Here is a 21,430-nt window from a genome sequence, read left to right as displayed (position 1 = left end):
TATTTTTTTCTTTGCATCAGATTCTTCAATCAAATTTTGTCTATGAATGTCAGATCTCAGCCAGAGGTAACAAACTGAATAAACAGAACTACACAAAACATCCACACATGTATAAATGAGAACTTTGTTGTTTCCATGGTAAGACATAAATACATATTAAATGATTTTTGATTGTATGGATTAGGTGATCAAAATGTTATTTTCTTTAAATCACTGTTGCAGTTCATGTGAATCTGATGTGCTAGCCTTGTTCTACCATTTGAGACCTTCACTTGCACGCCATCATAACCCTGTGAGGAATAATAATCCATGTCCTGTCCAACTGTAGGTCCATATTACTGATCAATGAGCAGAGCCATGTGCTGAACAAACAAGTATAAACAACACAATCTTTTCACACAGATGTAATAGATGTTATTTTAATAGGTGTTCAAGAAGTAATAGTTGTGTCAGCAGAAAGTGTAAAAGGAATAATAGTTGCATCAGCAAACAGTGTTATGACATATGAATTGTGGGTGGGGTGGGGCATGGAGGGTGGGTGGGTGGGTGGCTGAGGGATCCCTCACTAAGCAGGGGTTCCAGTAAGGCAAGGCTGCATTTAACAACTGGGCTGCAACAATCAAAAAAAAAAAAAATCACATCTGTCATGATGATTACCAATAACATAAATTAGATTAAGCACATGTTGTACAAACTATCAGAGGAAAGAGACTTTAAAGATCTGGCAGAACCTCTTCACCAAAAAAAAAAAGAAAAAAAGAAACAAAAAAACAAAAACAGAAGGAAGCCATGATCTACATTCCAGTAAAGGGTAGATAATCTTATGCACGTTCATGTATAAATGGATGCATATTCTGTTGTATATTTTATTGTTTTTTATTCAGCTAGACCTATAAAAAGGAACAGTAATAAATAAGTTGAAACTCAAGCATTCAATTGTTCTATCTGATTGCAGGAATGTCCCCATTTTATAAACTGTCCTGAACAGACTTTCACTTTTACTGCAAAGGAAAAAAGAAGTAGCAAACCAGGGAAAGCTATCGTCCTACCTCTCAAAATGCAAGAATCTCTCAGTTACCATTCTCATGGATGCTCACACGGTACAGAAAGTCCTTTGGACTTAAAACCTCCACACATTTCCATTGAGTTCGCAGCGCAGCAGCTATCCTGTCATGAGAACTGTTGGTTGTAACGAACTACAGTATGCACCTAAGGAACAGTATACCATCATAGCATACATACAGTACAATCAAGACTGAATTAGAAAAATACAGGTACAAAATGATTACATTCAAGAAGACAGTACTAGCACAAAAGGGTATTATAGTCATTTAGGTAACTAATATAGGAACTTTATAGAAGCATTTTCTAGATAGAAAAGTGAGGGTAAGGTGAAATTACAGTATTATGGCTGTTTGGTAGATGTGTGGATTTGTTATTGACTGGATCCTCGCATAATATATAATAGTTAAAATGCATAATTTCAATAGAGTGGGTAAAAATTATATATCTTCTTCAAAGACCATGATATTTTGGTTTGGGTCATAAGGTGCAAATACTGTATATTAAAAGAGGCATTAAATGGTGCCCTTTTGTTGCACTTCATTCCAACTCTGGGCTCTTTTACCAAGGAAATCCTATTAGATACACAGGATGAATTGTGCTGATAGTTACCTGAAGATTTACACACCTAGAAAATGCAGTGCAACTGTTATACTAGATTTCTTTTCTTAAAAAAAAAGGAAAAAAAAAAAGGAAAAAAAGGACTTCCATTTCAATATACCTTTCCCTTTTCTTTGGCAAATGTCAATAAACTCACTTGCTATAAGCAAATATATCTCTGTTTTGGGGGAAGACAATTTCTTTGTCTTTGCAAAGAACCACACTGATGTCCACCAGTGGAAGAACTATACAGTTTACTGCTCGGATGATATCATCCTTGATGTAACTTTTCTCATATCTGAAAAAATAGAAATACCGTTTATTAATAGGATTATCGTAATGCATACTGTGGTTCCCTAAAGCTTAACTGGGAAATGTCTGCTGTTAGACTGTTAGATTTTAAGGACAAATTTAGAGAGGAATTATAGATTTGTTGCATGTACTGCGCTATTTGCACACAAGGGCCTACATAAGCCAAACATTATTACCACGTAACAATGCCTTGATTTAGGAAAAATACTATTTCAAGATGTACGAGTTCTCTAAGACTCATTCACTTCTTATTTGTCTGTCCAGTCACTAAGTATCCAAAAGCACTCTGAACACATCATAACACATATCCAAGAAATGGTGATGCAGTCGCAGTCAAGTACACACCTCCAGAGGTGAAAAGGCAAGTTCATTGTCTAGAGATGGTGCATTTTATCTCAGTGCCTGGTTGCTTATCAGGTAAGCATAGATGCATTCATCACCTATGAGCTTGATCTATTTAGACAACATTCTTGATCCAGTAAACTTGACCTCAGGAAAAAAACATTTAAGTTTATAAAGAGGGCCTAGTTAAAAGGACATCATAAATGCACACACTCAACAGAAGAATCATCAATTAGCAATCAAAAAGCTATTAAAATTTTAGATGTGACTGAATCTAAAATGTGATAAATGAAGTATTGGTCTACACAGAGGAGCAAAAGGCTGCTGAGTAAGGAGCTGAGGGGTATTGCTGGGGAGTCTGTGTAGCTCTCAGTTAACCTCCATTAGCCTGTGGCACCTCTTCCAGGTTCCACCAACCCTTGGGAAGACAACAAACCTGCAGTTTAACTGCATCCATCCTTATTTTTCCTCACTACTACAGCTGAAAAACTGTAAACAAAAGTATGGCCAAGACAGACGCATGGAAATGGAATGATTCTGACCAAATATTACAAAGCAAAAACACAAAGTTGCATCTAAATATAAATATTTCTAAAAATCAAAACATGGTTACATGTGACCTCTGAGTAGACCATTACTTGGCAATAAAATCTCAAAAGGCCAGTAGGAAACAAAGGGGAAATCATGATCTAATGCCTTGTCTCCATTAGCTCTGAGAGGAACCTCAGCAGAGTGTGGTCTGATTTGACACGTTAAATCAATAAAGTCAATATTTTACTTGTGAATTGTTTTTTTTTCTTCCCTAAATTGCTCATTTTATTAGAGATGTAGCACAGAACAATTTAATAGAACAAATGATCCATTTAGACTGACAAAGTCCACATCTTTTACGTTGGGGCTTGTGGGTCCAAAGGACCCTGAAGACCCAGTTGAGAAGCTATGGTGTAAGAACACTGTGACCAATGGAGACAAGGCATTTAACTACACTTCCAAGAGCAACTCAAACTTCAGCTACAAATTAGTGCAGTGTTTACGTAATAACCAAACAAACGGGAAAAAAAAAAAAAAACACCACCTATTCCATGAAATAAGTTGCACACAAGGAATTAACCTTTCTAATTGCTACGCAAACTGCAATAAGATCAAGTATTGACAAAAACTGCATTTCAAAATTTATGTCTACACTGACTTTAGGACTGGTTGAGGGCTTTGTGGTGGCAAAACCGCAAGTTCCCCCCCCAACTCCCCTCCCCGCCAGGATGAAGTGACTGAGGGGGCTGCTAAAATTGCAAGGGGCTAATTTTTTCATCCTGAAACTAAAATTCACTCATTTAACCTTACATTTTTTTGGAACCAGGGCTGTAATATGACTAAACTCCAAACATAATGCAAATGACTCTGACCTCCCAAAATATTGGTCGGGACACATGCAAACCTACGCCCTTGCAAAGCAGGTCTATGTGGGAGGGTTAAGGCTATATTTGAATTACTTTCACACAACCTCCTCATCACAAGAAGCAGTTTTTAAGCCAACCTACTGTCTCATAAGCCTGACAGGGACTCTGTGAACCTCCTGCCTAAGGATAAAAAGGACAAACAAACACCCTCAGCTATAGTCAGCTCTAGTTCAGATGCAAGGGATGCACAGGTCTACTCTTACACATTCAGTCTAATATGATTATTTCTAGCTAACACATACTGTTTTACAGTAGCATTATCTTAACGTACATATCAAATACTCAACCATGATTTCTTCGCAGTTGGAGTACACCACATTAGTGTACCACAGGGAAACACTAAGCAAGTAGTTGGTAATGGAATTATATCCATCATGATCATTTACCCTGGTTAAAGTTCTTTTGGGTTGAAGCTGGAAGGAATGGAAGGGATAAGAGCTATTCAAATACAGAGGTATTCTACCAGAGGTGGAGGGAACTCTTCAGTAGGCGTGTGTGTGAGGTAAAAAGGTAACAGAAAGCTGTGTTCATCTATAAAACCAATGCAGTGTTGGGTTTTTGTCCCTACCTAAAATGCTATTTTTAAATCGCAAGACCTTAAAAATGGCCTCTACTTGACAAAACGGTGTACGATAAACCCATGACAACCGTCTCTATAAGGGAAGCCATGCACTGGGGGACAGCTTGGTTCTTCCACAGGCCCTAAACAGAGGATCTAAGGGGGGTGAGAGGAGTTCAGAAAGGCATCCTCCCTCAAACCAAAGGAAGGCTTCGGGGAACACTGAGATAGTGAGGAGCAAGGAGGAGGAGAGGGTCTCTTTCCTCCAACATGAACCCAAGCTCAAGCAAATTCACCACAAGGGGAAGGTGGAGTCTGTCCAAAGCTTCCTGATCAAGTCTCCCTTTAGCGTGGGGTTACCACTGAGGAGAGTAAAGCTCCACTGCCAAAGTCCATGTTGTGGCTTCTCGTAACAGCAACAGAGTTTCACTGATCAGCGCAGGAGATGAGGACTGGAGTCTGGGCAAGCTCTTTCTTCTGACTCTCAGCCAAGCCTCTCTGGCCTCTGAAACAGGACATTTAAGAAGTCTTATGAGTGTGTTCACATGAAATTAAAGATCCCATATTATGTTCATTTTCAGGTTCATACTTCTTTTTTTGGTGTCTACTAGAAAATGGCTACATGCTTTTCTCCCACCGTCCATTGCTGCAGCACCTCCACTCATCCTCTGTCAGAAATAGACCCCCCTGCTGAAAAGCCTAATCTGCTCTGATTGGCCAGCTCTCTCTCTTCTGCATCTGCTTTGCTGGTGTTTTAGCACCCGTGGCCATGGTGGTGGCACAGCTGAGGGCAGTGACTTTATAGTTGTGACATCACAACCTTACAGAAGCCCTGATGGCTCATTTAAGACACCATCTCTGATTACGGGCTGTGTGCATTTCTTGGTGGATTGAGCGTTTTGATACTTTCACAGTATTTATATATTACCTAGACCTGCTTTATAATCCCAAAACACACACAAATCTCAATTTCTACAAAATGGGACCTTTAAAGAGTATAGGGAAACTGCACAAGGCTTTATTTAAAAGTATAAGCCTGCTGTCTTCTTTGTTAGAACTGATGTGCACTAACTTCTTATTAACTTAAATTGAGAAAGGTGCTGTTTTATAGACTATATACATTACATGATGAGGACTGACAATGCATCGCGTGCAAGAACTTGTCCTGATGCATACATAATCTTATCCTCAAACTCACTTACTTTTCTCTGACTCATTGTTTTGAGTGTTCCATGTCGGATTCAGTCAACATTTTACCTGCACAAACTTTATAAATTGCTTGTTTCAGCCTGATGAATGCCACAAGTTTGGGGTCATTCAACTATACCAATGATGAAATCTGACAAACTGCCATATAAGGCTACTTGTTCAACATTTGTCAGTAGGTCTGAATACGGGCTGAAGGCAGATACCTGGATAAAGACTGTTAGAGTGAGGTAGCTCTTCAACTTTCAACTACAGAGTACTGTACAGGTTATCACACTCAAATTCATTCAGAATGTGGCATTATGATTATCAAATCAAATAAGCCCTTCTCCCCTTGTGAAGAAAAACAGAATACCTGCACGTGACATGTTCCTGCATGAGACCCAATATAAAGGATCTGATATGTGACATGGCCAATTTCACAACTGAGTGAGGCAGATGTTTTTTCTACTTCTAAAGCAGAAAGGAACAAAGACAGAAACTAAATGGCAGAAATGGTAGAAACACAATTTCTGTCTTCCTGAAAAAATGACCTTGAGAGGATAAAAAAGTCTTACCAAAAGAGTAACAATAACAGGTGTAGAATCCACAAAATGAGCTCCAGCCTGTGCTCATCAGAAAAACCTTTATAAACTATAAGCCAAATATTGCCAATAGAATTTTGCTAAATATTTCTACAGCCTATAAATCACTTAACATTAAAGTGAAAAAGATCAGATGAAAAGCACACATTATATTGGCCATAGCATATGTTCTAATCGTGTGTTTCTACCTGTGAACGTTTTCCATGGCAGCTACTTCAGCGAGGGCTGCCAGGCTGAAGAAAGCAGGTAGCTCTTGCGGTACAGTGCTCCTCTCTGCTTCCTCTTCTGTGGGTTTACTGTAGCACCCTTTATCATTGCATAAATTCTGTTGGGGTAATGGCTTCTTATCCTGTTCCTGGTTCAGGTCCCTAGTTTTGTCCTCTGTAACAAAAAAAAACCAAAACAAAAAAAAAACATAAAACAAAACTTTCAGATCTGTGAAACAGGAACTTAAAATGTTAGTATTTTCAGTGTGTGCCATTCTAAGAAATATAACTCTTCGTAGTAACTACCTACAAACATTTTTATAATTAGGATCTATTTACTTCATTGAGTATTGAAAGTGACTTACAGAGTACTTTCAGTCACCTCCCACCCAAACAAAGAAATGACAAGCAAACATGCATATTGTAAGTTTAATATCAGAAATACTGATTTGTTTCAGTGGGCAAATTGCTCCGGATGCTGTGCCACTGGTGTGTGAGTGCACATGTAAATGGTTGATGCTCCTGATGAGCAGGTGGCACCTTGCATGGTTGCCTCTGCCACAAGTGTGTGCGTGGATGCGTGTGTGTGTGTGTGTGTGTGTGTGTGTGTGTGTGTGTGTGTGTGTGTGTATGCGTGTGTGTGAATGGGTGAATACTGGCTTGTGTTGTAAAGAGCTTTCAGTGGTAGGTAAGACGTGTAAGGCACGATATAAATGCATTAATCTGTGTTTGCATTCTGTGTGGTTGTGGCTGGTTCATTTTAAATTTATGCATAGATTTTAAATAGTCTAGACAAAATTCTAATGCTCTGTAAGCTGTTGTGAAGCAAGCCTGTGCTCTTTATGATTGGTCGAAAGTACTTCCTCTTTGGGCTGTTTGACATTTGTTTCTAGTCTAGCTAGTTTGTCTCTAGCTGGTGTACTCTCAGTTCTTGATTCCTTCCCATTACTGTAAAATTAGCCTAGAACGTCTCTCCACGTCATACCCAAAGTAAACTGAAAGCTGTTCTTTACATAAATATGCTTAAAATACAGCTCATAAAGGAAGAGTGAAATGGTTGAGTAGTGAAACAGAAATACGAGAATGTAACTAACAACTGATTCCATAAATTCAATGAGACAAATTATGGAGGAACAAGTTTCATTTAAAGCACAAACATGTCTCATTTTGACATGCAGTGGTTATTCTGGATGACACTTTAGACTCTTTAGATAACATACAGATAGAGACAGATCTTCGTAATCCCACACTTACTGATCAATCAATCAATCAATCAATCAACCATTCGTCACTCACCCTCCACTGGAGAAACACTGCCATCAGCTGTGCGCACCAAGTGTGTGATCTTGGTCTTCCTCGCCTTCCTCTTCTGGCTACCAACTAGCATCTCCATACTAGTGGAGCCCTGCACATCTGGGCACATTATGGCAACAGGGGCACATGATTTGGCTTTTGAAGCTGAATCCAGCATGCCGGAATCACTCTGTACCACTGTTGTAGAGAAAAGGTTTAGAATAGATGTAAATGATTTGACCTTGGCATATGGGCAAGGCTTTATGCATTTGTTTAGTATCACTGTGATTTAACCAGATCAAAGTGTACTGTTTGCACATAGGCCTCAACAGCTAATCCCTAATAAATATATACCTTTTATGAATATTTCCTTTTCTTGACAATAGAAATAACTAAAGTTGAAACATGTGAGCATGAAACATAAGTTATATTACACAGTACAAACATTTTTAAATCTCAGTGAAGACTATTCTTTTGGGTAGTTCAGCGATTAACTAGACATTGCATAGAAAACGTGGTAACAGGTCACTGTTAGAGGAATCTGTTCAAAACCTCTGGAAATGTTCCCATCCCTTTTTTATAATGCACAAATATCAACATTCTAGTTCACCTTTGTCCACTGCACCTGGTTTCTCCTTTTTGTGTTTGTGCTTCCTAACAATCTTGTGGAATGAAGTCTTTTTCTGAGATGGAGATGGCCCTGATATAGCAAAAAAACAAAGAAAAAAAGAGCATGGAAACGCTATGTTATGGAGTCCAAATGTTTTTGTTTTAACAAAGAGAGAACTGGTCCTGAAAACATGACTCTACAAAGAGGTGCGAGGGGGCCATGGATGAGATGAGGATATTAAAGAACAGTCATTGTGTTTATTACATGAACAGACCTTTAAATGTGTTCTTACCTTTTCCAGCTTTGCAGACTTCCTCTTGGACAGTGGAGCTGTCAGTCTTCTTCTTCTTTGTGACAGCAGTCCCCTTCTTATCAAATGTCATTGGGCTATACTGTGGCAGGCTGTTAAACTTCCTTTCAAACTCCTCCTCCAGTTTTCCTAGGCTGAGAAGGAAAGTTCAGAGTTTACAGAGTTGAGAGCATATCATCAATAGCTTCTGTGAATAGCTGTAACACTATTAAATTAAGATTGGAACTGTTTGGAACATTCCACAGGTAAACAGGTTCATTGGTAACAGGTGATAGTATCATGATTGGGTATGAAAGGGGCATCCTGGAGCGAGGTTCACCACTCTGTGAACACATGACTATATTGATGATGTTACTACATGGACTGAGGAACACTTTGGAAAACTGCTGCTAAACACAGTTCATTTGTAAATGATAGCATTCTGTTTTTATTTTTGTTTCACACAGGGTCCCAACTTGAATCTGAAATGGGGGTTTTAATAGAAAGTACACAGAGCAGTGTTTCTCCTTGGGGTGGAGGCCAAGGAGCCGTTCTCAAATGAAGTTTCTTTGAATATTTAGTAGTCACTTCTCCAAATATTTTTCAGTTTGTTTTCAAAATCAGTGACCCATTCCTCACATTGGAATAAATTAGATCCAGGACACAGCACTTAAAAGAAGTAAACAAATCATTTTTTAAAGATGGTTACTCCTTTTATTTCCTTGGAAAGTGGTGAAGAACACCAGGAGCAAATGCCAAGCGTTGAGTTTTCATTAAAAGGAAAATAATGCCCCCATGTCACCATATGATGGGTTGATGACGAGTGATAAAGCATTTAAAAGGCTATTTTTTACAGAGTCTGGCACAGTGCTCACTCCAACTCTGCATAAAATGCATCAGGGCTGCATTACATCACTTCCAGCAAACTTCACAGAGAACAATAAGGGCAACTCAGCATCACCTGTTTTTACCAAATATTCTCTGGTCTAGTTCAGCTGAAAACACAAAAACACAGACTCCACCAGCACGTTAGCGTGTTGTAATGTGTGAAAACCAAAGGGAAGAATGCTAAAAATGACCCATTCTAGCATTACTCTGGACCATCGTACTATACGCTACACTGAGAGGACCAGGAGACATGACTCACCCGTGTGAAGATTCATCTTTGGACTTGGACTTTTTCAGCTTCTTGGGGTTATTAGGTCCCATCTGAGAAACCGTCCAGCTGTCGTCACTCCAGTTTGCATCATGATCAGAAGCACGGAAAGCACCTCTTTTACCTGCACATGTGCAACAATTTAGAGCAAAGGAAAAAGATCAGTCATTAATATGTATGAACCAGATAACATGCACAGACAGGATTATACACTCATTCATCAGTTTGCCTTTGAATGAAAATGCATACCTCGGTCAATGTTGGCTCTCAGTGAAGTCAGCATCCCCTCAGAAACAAGGGTTTTATATAAGGCGCCTTTGCAACTCCGCTCTGATTTCCTGGAGCCACGGTTCTCTGTGTTGGACTCACAGGTCCCATCACTCGACCTTTCCTTCCCCTTGTCCTCCTCCTTGAGCTTCTCAGGTGGGGGGCTATGGGGGGAGTGGGGGGGTTCTGCCGTGCTGCCCTGAAGGTCTGTGCTTCCTATAGTTGCCTCTTCTACTTCTGTCTTGGGACTAACGTCAGTCACCTCTTCCTTCATCTCCACCTCAAAGGAACTGTGCTGCCCACACTGCCCACTGTCGTCTTCCATCTCCTCCTCTTTGTCTTTGACACAGGTCTTGACTTTGGGCTTACTCTTCTTTTTGGACACACTAGAGTTTCCACCACTATGACTGCTCTGGATCTTCTTATTGGGCTTCTCTTCTGTGTCCTTCCAGGCCCCTTTGGCCACTGCATCAATCGTACTGAAGACACTGTCCACGTTTGATTCTGCATGGTTACACTTCTTGACGATCTTCTTTGCTGAACAGGGGATCTCATCGTTATCACTTGACTTGGCCACCTCTTTTTTCTTGCTCTTGTTTTTGACACGTGCATTTTGGCTGCTGAGTTGTGGGGGAATGGCGTCAGTGGAGGTAGAAGTGACAGAGGAGAGCAAAGGTAGGAGGGCTGATGTGTGAGAGGAGGGAGGACAGTCATCACTGTCTGCTTTCTCCTCCTTGATCTCTGGCTTGACTGTAGGTGGCTGGAGAGAGGCTGTAGAGGAGCTGTGTTCAGGCTGAGATACGACGGTGTCCATCTTTCCAGCTTCAGACGCCAAGCACATCTTATCAAATACGACAAAAAAAACCCAAGTCAAACAAGTGATAATAAAATGATAAGTCTAAACTTCTAATAATATATCTCTACATTTCATTTCTATAGTTTTTTTCTAAATTGATGAGAAATTTCTATCTATAATCCACTTATTTTTTCTAGTAATGTCTCTATGTCACCGTACATTGTTAAATCAACTGCAGTACACGGCTGCTTTTTGAACTGTAAAATTTAGTGTTGAGTAAATGGATAAGAGGATGGAAATGTGTATGAAGTCAAGGGAACAAATGTCATAATGAGGACGTTCCATCACTGAATGTAAAAAAACATCTATGCTTTCTTTAAGCTAACACTGTTTTCTAGTTCTAGCTCTTTCTCCACGAGCGCTCTCAGTAACAAGGTGACTTTTGTCCAGCTTTGGCACATTTCTACAATCTGCCAATCTCTAATGTGAGAGATAACTGATGACAAAGATAACTGATGTTCCAGTCCAATAACATTAATCAGATGTTTTCATAGCTGACCATTCTTACAGGTTGTTACATAAAGCTGCACTGTGTTGTTTAAGATGATTTGCATGTGCAAACTGTCTTACCTCAGCAAGCTGGAAGAGAGCAGACTGTCTGCACGGTTTTCCTTCAGGTGCCGTAGAGAGAGATGACTGTGAACACAGTAACATGGTTTGTTCCTGCGTTTTCTATGAAATCACACTGAATTTCCTGCAGATGTTAATGTCATTCAACAACATTTACTTTCTACAACAAATTCCACCATGTTAATTGTTATTGTAGGAAAGATTAAACCAAGGGCCTGTACCACAGTCGGGCTGTGAGCACATTCATGTGACAGAGGCAGAGTTGGGAATTACAAGCGACATCATCAGAGCCGTGAATGAAGTACTTAATATATGAGATGAAACACTGACACCTGCTGGAGGATGTGGTTATAGTAAAAAAAAGTGCAAAACGTGCTGCTCAACAAGGTGAAATGTAAACAATATGGTCACATGAATAGAATAAGAAGCAAGAGAAACACAAGAAATACTGTTCAAATTATTAAAAGCAAGGCTTATAATAATTTTGCTTTTTGTCTGATGTGAACAACAATGAAGCAAAAAGCTGAAAGTCATGCAACACTGTTGAGAGGAGCAGAGAGACGAGCTCATTCCTGATCAGGGTCATCTCATTGAAAGGTTCCATTCATAATCACAGGAGCTAATTAACAGTGTGTGGATTATTTTCCTGTCAAGAGACAACACAGGCTATACTTTTTATTTCCAAGTCATCTCAAGTTATTCTGAGCAGCAGTGACAGAGTACTTGTACAATTAATATGCAGCTATAATTGCCACGATGTATTTAATTGTGTGATATGCATTTTGTGGTATGTGGTTGCATTACTTAGAAGATCTGTGTTAAAACCAGAAAAGAAGCATGGAACGTGGAGACAAACAGAACAATTTGTAAACTATTTCTATGAAAAAAATCTCTTGCTCTGTTTTGCTTGTCACTTTATTGTAAACTCTTTCATCCATGTCAGGTTGTGATCTGATCCTCTGGAAAGAACTACTCTTGAGCAAGTTAGCCATGTAGCATAGGTCACCATGGTGATCCACCCCAGCTAAAAGTTAGCCATCTTCATGATACTGAAAAACATGAGTTCAACCCAAAGACAGCTGGATAAAGCAGTGATCTCACTTTGCGGTGCAGGCCCTGAGTGGTGCAGGTTTGTCTGCTGTCAAAAAGGTCTACAGAGCAGCTTTGAATGTCAGCAATATTTTTAAGTCATCCATGCTTATTCACAATACTGTCATGAACCACAGTGATGAGAAAGGTTAGATATAGATATGGTAGAAATAAGTGAGTTCTGATAACTGGCACATCATTTTTGAATTGAATTCCAGTCCTACCTCTGCCAGTGGAGAAAAGGCAGACTTGACCCTGCTTTCAGTAACGTCAGGCACTCTGTTCGGTATTGTCCCAGACAACATCTGTAGATTGAAACAGGGCGAGAAAAAAGTCAGTTCTGCTCTAAGTTATTTATTATCAGTGTTAAAGTGGATTCGGCCAATCAAAATCCAAATCTTCTGATAAATCTTGGGGAAACTGAGGAAAGCATATATGAACAAAAGTGTGCAATTGATGCATATATACAATGCATTCATTTGAAATGACCAAAGGTAAAAGCTCTCATTATACAGAATGGCTCATTTCACAATAACATATATTGTATTGTTAGAGTCTCATCATTGATGCGTTAACATGTGAGAATCACTTTAATGTTTCAGCTGGTAAAGGTGGGACTAAATCTAACTACTCTATATACTGATGATGATTATATGTTGCATTCATAATCTGAATGTACAAAGTAACCAAAGTCATCATTTCATAATATGGAAATACTCGAGGAAAGTAATGTCAAAATTGTACTTAAGGATGTACTCAGTTACTAATATGTTGTTTGTAAATGGTGATGTGCATAGCACAGGTCTTCACAGATACTGTTATCTTACTGTTATCACATATCTCCACATTGCCTGACCACATCAGTGATGTGCTTTCCAGACACAATACAACCTCTAGTATCTGTTCTAAAATGTACAGAGAATATGGGAAGAGAAATCCAGTCTCAGAACACACCTCTTCCTCATCCCCTGGAAAGGAGCTCCCTTCACCAGCTGTGTCAGGTAAACTAGGTTTAGTGCTGGAGGGGATCTGGAGAGGGAAACAAAGCTGGTGTTAGTCGGCCTGTTAAATAAAATCAAAATAATAAAAATCTCTCTAAATTCAAAAGCATATATGTAAAACTTGTGGTTGCCTTGTGGTTGTTTGCCTCCACCAACTAGTCAAGTTGCAGTTTATATCCATGCCTGTCTGGACTAATATAAGATTACGTAGTGAAGATTTGGAAGGAAACATCAGTGATTAATCTTTGAGGCCATCTATTGGACAGCTGGTACATTACATGAATGCACACATTGGCGGCCTGCAACAATGACCTACCTCTCTGTTTGTGAGGGCATGTTCCCCCGCTAACAGCAGCATGCTAAGGCCTCCCATCTTTGTAGGATCTGACAAAGAATGACAGCAGTTACAAAAAAACAATCCTTCACTTTGTCATGTTCTCACTGAACTGACGCTCTTGTATTATACACACCTGCCATGGCAAAGTTTAACTGTGGCATGCTGTCAGTTTTGGGCACTTTTTTGGCAGTGGTGGAGTCCTTGGCTGAGTTGGAAGAGAAGGACCAAACTTTTTTGCGGGGGTTGCTGACTGGCTGGCAGGAAGGGCTTTTGACTGGTTTGCTGGTGGTGGGACACCACTTGTAGCCCGGATTTGCCTTCATAAAGGCATCCTTGTACTGAAAGAACATCCAGAATCATTGTGGTTACAAGCAACACCATAGTATCAAATCATCAAAACTAAATGAAAGTGATTCTCTACAACATGAAACACTGATGACCCATCAAGGAAAAAACCACCTTAGGTATTATTTTTCAGAGCTTAACAATCAAATATATTGACAGTGGCCTGGCAACAAACAACCCACCAACTGTCATTTAGCTGCATATGAACTCGCTCTCTCATTCACTACTGCCCATATAACAGACATTCAACAGTGTCTATCATACAGGGAGTTTTCATGAATAACTGTCATTTTGCATCATCACTGACAGGTGTAGCGTTGCATGATTGTAATTTCCGCATCCATCAAATGTGATGCATTGCATAGTAGAGCTGTTAGAAAAAGCAGTGCTCAATACAGACAACTTTTACATTCCATCATACACATTTCTGAGGCACTACGCAGTGCATAAACTTAAGATTGTCTTCAGAGAAAAAACACAATCCTTAAATTTCTCATGAAAAAAAAAAAAAAACAGGTTTCCTGGGCCTTTAAAGCCGATTGTTTGAGGTGATTCTTCTCTTTGATGTGATATCACCTCTATCATCAAGGGAGTTCATGAGCTGCTCAAAGTCCATACCACCCTTTAACATGTATGCCAACCTGTCACAACTCCAGCCAACTTGAGTCATTCATTCTCTCATCTTCTGTATTTCCCTGCCACATACTGACTCTCCTCTCATTTCAGATGCAGCCACTCTCTCCTGGCCTGCAGTGACCCCGTCCCTACCTTTCCCATCACCTGACTGTCCCTGCCCACCTGCTCACCTGTTCCCACTTTCCCTCATCAGTCCTGCAGTGTATATACTAGACTTTGCACTCATTCACGGCCAGATCTATTGTGCTTCCATCTGAGCAGTCCAGCCTTTTGGTCTGCCTGACGGAGCCTGCATGACTTCCCTGCCCGGCCCTCAGACTTCTGCCTCTCTGCCTGACCCCATTTCGAATAAGTTTGCTTGTTTTGACCTGCCTGCCTGGTTTTGATCACAGGTTAATGTGAACTATTCCTATTGGGAATGGAAAGTAACTAGAGTTGCATGATATATTGTTTCAGCATCGACATTGCAATGCTCAATAGTCCACAACGACCAATTTCAAAACAGGCAAATTAACTCAAACACGTCATGCTCCAACTTTTTTGTGACTTGACAGAAAACGAAAACTCTCAAAATTTTTATTTTCCATGACTAATCTACAAGAAAACTCTGACTAATATGACATAATTTGGTATGATTTGAGGGTTCTTGCTCTGCTGAAGAGGGTGCAGCTCATCAGTTTATCAAAGAACCAAAGCAGGCTCAACTAGTCGCCTACCACAGCCTGAGAACTGCCTGTTTTGGCTGTTTGATTAACTGATCTAAGTGCAGCCTTTCACAGAGCACAGAGTGAACCGATCACTTGCCGTGCAGAGTGTGCAGATCACCTGCCTGTGAACATGCATGCAACATGGCTACCATCACAGAATATGTCGGATGCTTGAGGCAGGCATTCAGTTACATGCATGCATGTATTCCCATTATCAGCGGCAACTATTCCTGGAGCTGCTTAAAAGTTAAAAAGCTCCTGTCACTCGGCTGGTCCACCCTGCCAGCATACAGATAAATCTGTTTGAATTTCAGCTGCACCAGGATGTCTGTTCATCTTCCACCACGCAGACTAAGCATTCATTTAAACATTGTTAGAAATGATAGATAACATGTAAATAACACAACTATGACATACAAGTCTATTTGTTAAGTTCATTATGAAATGTGTTGTTTTTCCCCAAATACCTCTCCATCTACTCTCTCTCTACTTGTCCATGTCAGTGTCACAGTCGCATATGACAAACCAAAAATGGAGGAGTCCAAGCTGATTTCTGGAGGGGGGCAGAGGGCTGAACCAAGTGCGGTAGAAGTTTGAGGGATGATTTTGTTTTGTGAGAGGAGGACAGACCTTTAAAGCACCCAGCTGGTGACAACGATGATTGTTAATGGTCTCTGTCCAGGAATAACACAATGCAAGTATCTGGAGAAACTGCCTGTATTTTTTCATGTTGCAACATACAGCAGAGGAAAAAAAAAAGATATCAGTGTCCTTTTTCTCCCAATATTGTGCAGCCCTGCAAGTAAATGAAAGTCTTTAAATGCAGATCAGAGTTAGAATGAGATGGACTTCTGACTGCTGACTTAAAAACAGGATGACTGTGCAGCAGGACGTTCTCTCTCACTTTGACGTCTCTCTCTCTTCAGAGCAATACTTCACTTTTTTTTTTTTTAACAACAGTACTAAAGTCGTAGTAGTAGTATGAGACAGTCCAGGAGTTTGTCACTACCAAAGCTGCACCAGCTCCAGCTTAAATAAGTGAATGTACCAAACTGGCAAGTCACTTTGATGCAACAGTACTGACAGAGTTGGACATAATATGAGTACAGGTGTAAGAGTCACCACAGTCTCACCTCCTTGGCCATGTCAGTGTATTTCTGCTTCTCTTTGGGCTCAAGCACAGCCCACCAGTCAGCCAGGATCTTAGTGGCCCCACGGTTGTCCAGGCGAGGGTGCTCCTGCCGCACCAGGGAACGGTGGCGTTTGCAGAAGAGGAGGAAGGCATTCATTGGCCGCCGTGCCCGCTGTTCACTCGAGTCCTCCTCTACTTCTTCTGCTGTGCCTCCACACTGCACCTGCGACCCCTGCTCCTCACCACACAGCACCGGCTGCTGAAAGTCATAAACAATTAGATGCACCGCTGTACCATGTTTTCTGTCACATGAACAGGTGATTGAATGACCTGTTTGACCATCAAACACACGCACCTTCTCCAGCTCCTCTTCATCCTCCTCTTCTTCCTCCTCAGAGAAATCCAGAGCCTTTTTGGAGAGAAGTGGGTGCCACTGCAGACATTTGCGTTTGGGGCGCTTGCAAGTGACCTCCCCTGCAACAGGTGGCTCCTTGCCCCTTCCTCCACCCTTCATGGTACTACCGCACCTAAAAAAACAACAGATTGGGAACATGAGAACATGTGTCCACACAACACGCATCATTACTAATGTTCTCCAATGGAAGCACACACACCTGCTGCCAAAATAGTTAGTGTTGTAGGTTTTAACTGCAAGGTTGACAATAGCTGCTGGCAATGTGCGTGACCAGGCCAGAACATTTAATGGCTTAAAGCAGGTTTGAATATTAGTACTCAACTTTTGCTGTGACTGATATCATTTAAAAATTGAACTCAACCCCTACTTAGTTCACTGATTTCTCTATGTCATTGTGATATTTGCAGATTTTTTTTAACTTCTGGGGATCATGATGAACTTAGGTTGTATGAACACATACTGTAAGACATGTGCCCCGATTCTTATCAACACATACAGTACATCAGCATGTCCTATTTCAACACGTGTACCATTTATCTGGACTTTAAAAAGGTCTGGTGTGGTTTGAGTTTTTGCTCCTTCGGTCTCATGGCAAAGAATGACAGAAAAAAAACTTGGGCAACTGGATTGTTACATGGTGTATTATGTACTGCTCATAGTATACATGCTTAGATTGTATACTACGCTAGCTCAACCAAGTAACACTGTTATACCAGCAATAATAATGATAATAAACAGAAATAATATTTAACCAACTAACTAAAACTAATTTCATTTTACATATTCTTAAAGTTAGAGTGGGAACCTTAAAATGATCAATACTCACTACACAGCACTGCAAATACTGGAAACTAACTAGTGACTTAAGACTGTATGTGTCAGAAACAAATTGTGGTATAATGAAAGAGGCCTTGATTTCAAGCTACGATAAAAGTCTCTTTAAACCTCTGAATTGCAGCTTCTGTCTATATTTGGTTTAATTTAACATGAGCAAGGGAGCAAGTGAAGAAGCCAAATTGTCCCCCGACTGACCATCATTTCATTAGCCTTAATTTACTCGGCTAATTTTCTCTCTTAACTTGCCTTGAAGGATCCCTCCCTGCTGTGGCACCCATGAGTAACATGAAACAGAGCTGCAAAGGATGGTCGTCTAGAGCTGGTGGGCTTGGTAGTGACTGACGGGTAGCACCCAAGACCATATCATGGTCCACAAGGTTACAGAGCAGAGATATCAATGAGAAGAATTGTTACCAGTGAATATTAAATTACACGGTGGTCCAGACTGACTTCATTCATCATTACAACAAGGATGTTTCTAATTATTTTCTTACTCACTAGTTCAAGATTTGTGAGCTGCACTGTGTCTGGAGCTGGAGGTTTCCGTGTGACATCACTGAGGGGGAAAACAGTGACCCTGACTTTTCAGACACTGACAAATCATCATCATTTTGCATCATCACAGACGGGTGAAGTGTCACACCACTGTGATTTTCACATGTAACAGGCTTTATTAAATTGCGGGACTGTTGGCAAACAGTACTGTATCCAACGCTGCATTTTTGTTGCATTGTTGGAATTTTTGAGGGAACTATTTAGAGCATTCATTTCACACTGAGAATTTGGACTCACAAGTAAAATGTCGGAGGGTGAATGTGGTGCAGTAGGCAGCAACTGACAGCCCATAACTTTGTTTTTACCTTATTCTGTTAGTAAGAACATCATTAGTTCCATTTTGCACTGTTTCAATTTAAGCAAAGACCTCCACTACAGGGCCCAGCTGTGACCCAACGAGAGGGAAGAAACCATCACACAACTAATGATGTGAATCAAACAAAAGGAGTACGGGGGAAATAAGCTTCTGCTAGTCATTGCTGTTGACCAATGGGCAACAAGCTCTTCAGTTATTAGTCACTATAAGAGCTGCAACAACAAAATGCCCTTTCTGAGCGCTTTCCTTTGAAGAAGATAACACAGTCACAAAACAAAGCGGTCAGTTAGCTTCAGACCTAAAAAAAACTGCTGCGGGGTGTTCGTTTAGTTCTGTAATGTGATTTATCAGTGAAATATTTCCTTTATTCTCTCATCTGACTACATTTCAGAGGAAACATTTCAATGAAGAATTGTGAGAACCGAAGACTTCATCATGATCATTATCGGCACACCGTAGAGCAATCATTGGATTGGCTGTATGGACAGTGTATCTTTGACCCTCGCACTATTTAGCTTCTTGTAATCATGTTAGACTTATTAGAAACAATTCAGCACAACAATGTCACAATGTAAGTAAGTGAAGAAAAGTAACTTTGCACCTCGCCTTGTGTCACATTGGGCCTGTCTAACAAAACCATGAGGGAGCTGTCTCAGAAACATGCAGCCGGTCACAGCCATGTTGTCTTTGAGCTGCAGCACATGTTAATGCAACTGAATTACTGAACGCTGATAATCAAGCATGTCTATTTTCCTCCATTGGCTTCTCAACATGTTTGCACTTATTCAGGATGTCTAGTAAACATGACACCAATGCAATTAGCAATCAATGAGTGAATGATTGAATGACCATATTCTTTGTATGTATGGATGCTGAGTGGAAAACAGGGATACTTACTGAAGAAAAAACTATGGAAATGCTGTATGAGTGATGAAGATGAATCTGCCACAGCCTTTGTCATGCAATGACGATGACCTATAAAAATACAAGACACTGCTCTCAGTCATGCGTTTCACTGTTATCTCTGCAACAATTTTCCAACAGCATGAGCTCGGCTGCAGGAAAAATGTGTGCAAAGCAACTTTAATTGAGCATTAGTGAGTGACACTGCAAAGCACAAGACCTCATCAGCTTCAAAGTACGGTGGGACATTTTGTCTGATCTGATTACCGATCACTTCAATCGTGCAGTCGATCCGCCCTTGTCGCCAAAACCAAAACATGTAGGCCAAAATCCTGCGACCACTGGATGCATTTCACACGGCATTAGACGGTGTGAATGAAGCAGGCACCGTTTCACAGAGCGTTTTGCTGCGCAGAGGTTTGCTTGTGATCTCAGGTAAAACTGCTGATGCCCGATCGGACAGTCTGTCTTGGGAGTGAAGTCTTGAGCTCCTGTGTCGAGCTTCGCACACACAATAACAGCACGAAATCTGAGAGGAAGGCGAATAAACGATCTATTTGCCTTCCTCGTGTGCTCCTACCTCTTAGCACACATTTTCATCTCCGTGCAAAATGTCGATCTGAGCTCTGACAAGACAGACAAGCCGAATGAGAGTCCATCTTGCTTTGGTTTGGAGGAGAAAACCCAAGTACAGTACAGTAGTGGGGATATTTCACTCCTGTCAAACTCTCCGATGACAATGTCGTCGAAATGTCTCCCACTCCGAGGGAAAAACATCCACAGTGATTAATTAAACTGGGGATTTTCTGTCCAGGCACACGCATCTGTGGGCAGTGTTTTACCGGGCAGTAGCTCCATTTTCTAGCACTGTTACTAGGAATAAAAGTAGCTAGTTAGCTTGCTAGCTCTCCAGCCTGCTAACTGGACGTGTCACGGTTTTAACGTGCCATGGTGCCCGAAACACTTCGAGCTTGTTGTGGAGCTGCTGACAAACCCCACAGGCTGAAATGTGATCACAATACTTGTTTGTGCTGTTGCAACTGTTCGTTTACACAGAACGCAGGTTTGTGTGTTTGATGCGGATAGGAAGATGGGGGGGGGGGGGGGCATACCACCTCACTGAGAAACAGTTGCTTTACCGTGTATTTCACTCGGCCATTTCAAACAGCAGCGGATACATATTTAAGTCACCCAGTAACAGTGACAGCAGGGCAGGCTCAGGCGTCACAACACTGTTTGTCAATGAAATGTCGCGGGGAAACAAACAAATTCAAAGGGGGAAAAGCAGCAGGCGGACATCATGTCCACAGCAGCGATAATGACAATTTTTCAGAGTGACTGACTGAGAGGCAGAGAAAATAGCGACCGGGTTTGAACGGAACATCAATAAAAGCACAAGTTCTCTGTCATGAACGTTCCCTTAATGTCTCAACATACCTCTAATATCCTGCTCAGGTAGCGGGGGGGCCCTCTCATCATTGGTGCCGTCCACCTTTTTAACTTATTGACACATCATAACAGTTCAGCACTGACTGTAACGTTACTAAACACAGCTGCATCAAGTCCACTCAATTACGGCACAAGGAGACCGGAAGCAAGGCGATTTGTCACCAAAATAAGAACTTTTGCAGGTCGAGCGATGAAACTCTAATTCTGTTACCAACTTTCAAGTGAAACTTGAGTTTTGATATGATGGTTATTACACATTAATTAGACTATACAGTACATGATGTGAAGCTCAATAATAAATTGTCCCACAACCTTAATGTATTTTACCACAGCAGTTCT

At 40.7% G+C, this 21,430-nt stretch overlaps 1 protein-coding gene across 8 annotated transcripts; it reads right to left on the bottom strand.

The window, feature by feature from the left end:
- Window positions 1–391: 391 nt before the first annotated feature.
- Window positions 392–21,223, bottom strand: bbx (BBX high mobility group box domain containing). 8 transcript variants are annotated; one of them, XM_076750775.1, is made up of 16 exons: window positions 21,080–21,212; window positions 19,637–19,714; window positions 16,972–17,143; window positions 16,618–16,875; window positions 13,930–14,134; window positions 13,776–13,843; window positions 13,413–13,487; window positions 12,683–12,763; window positions 11,370–11,435; window positions 9,926–10,784; window positions 9,668–9,800; window positions 8,524–8,675; window positions 8,232–8,321; window positions 7,625–7,819; window positions 6,311–6,503; window positions 392–4,837 (listed from the first exon to the last, which is right to left on the bottom strand). In XM_076750775.1, the coding sequence occupies exons 3-16, from the start codon at window positions 17,128–17,130 to the stop codon at window positions 4,759–4,761; spliced, it is 2,613 nt and encodes an 870-aa protein (XP_076606890.1). In that variant the 5' UTR covers window positions 17,131–17,143; window positions 19,637–19,714; window positions 21,080–21,212; the 3' UTR covers window positions 392–4,758. The 8 variants fall into 8 exon arrangements, with proteins under 8 accessions (XP_076606890.1, XP_076606894.1, XP_076606891.1 ...); XM_076750779.1 differs by having other exon boundaries at window positions 16,618–16,872; XM_076750776.1 differs by lacking the exon at window positions 19,637–19,714 and having other exon boundaries at window positions 21,080–21,223.
- Between the last annotated feature and the right edge of the window lie 207 nt (window positions 21,224–21,430).

This window comes from Chaetodon auriga, chromosome 15, assembly GCF_051107435.1.
Source record: "Chaetodon auriga isolate fChaAug3 chromosome 15, fChaAug3.hap1, whole genome shotgun sequence".
Lineage (NCBI taxonomy): Eukaryota > Metazoa > Chordata > Actinopteri > Chaetodontiformes > Chaetodontidae > Chaetodon > Chaetodon auriga.
The sequence above is the reverse complement of the archived record's forward strand: the minus strand, read 5'-3'. Positions and strand labels throughout refer to the sequence as shown.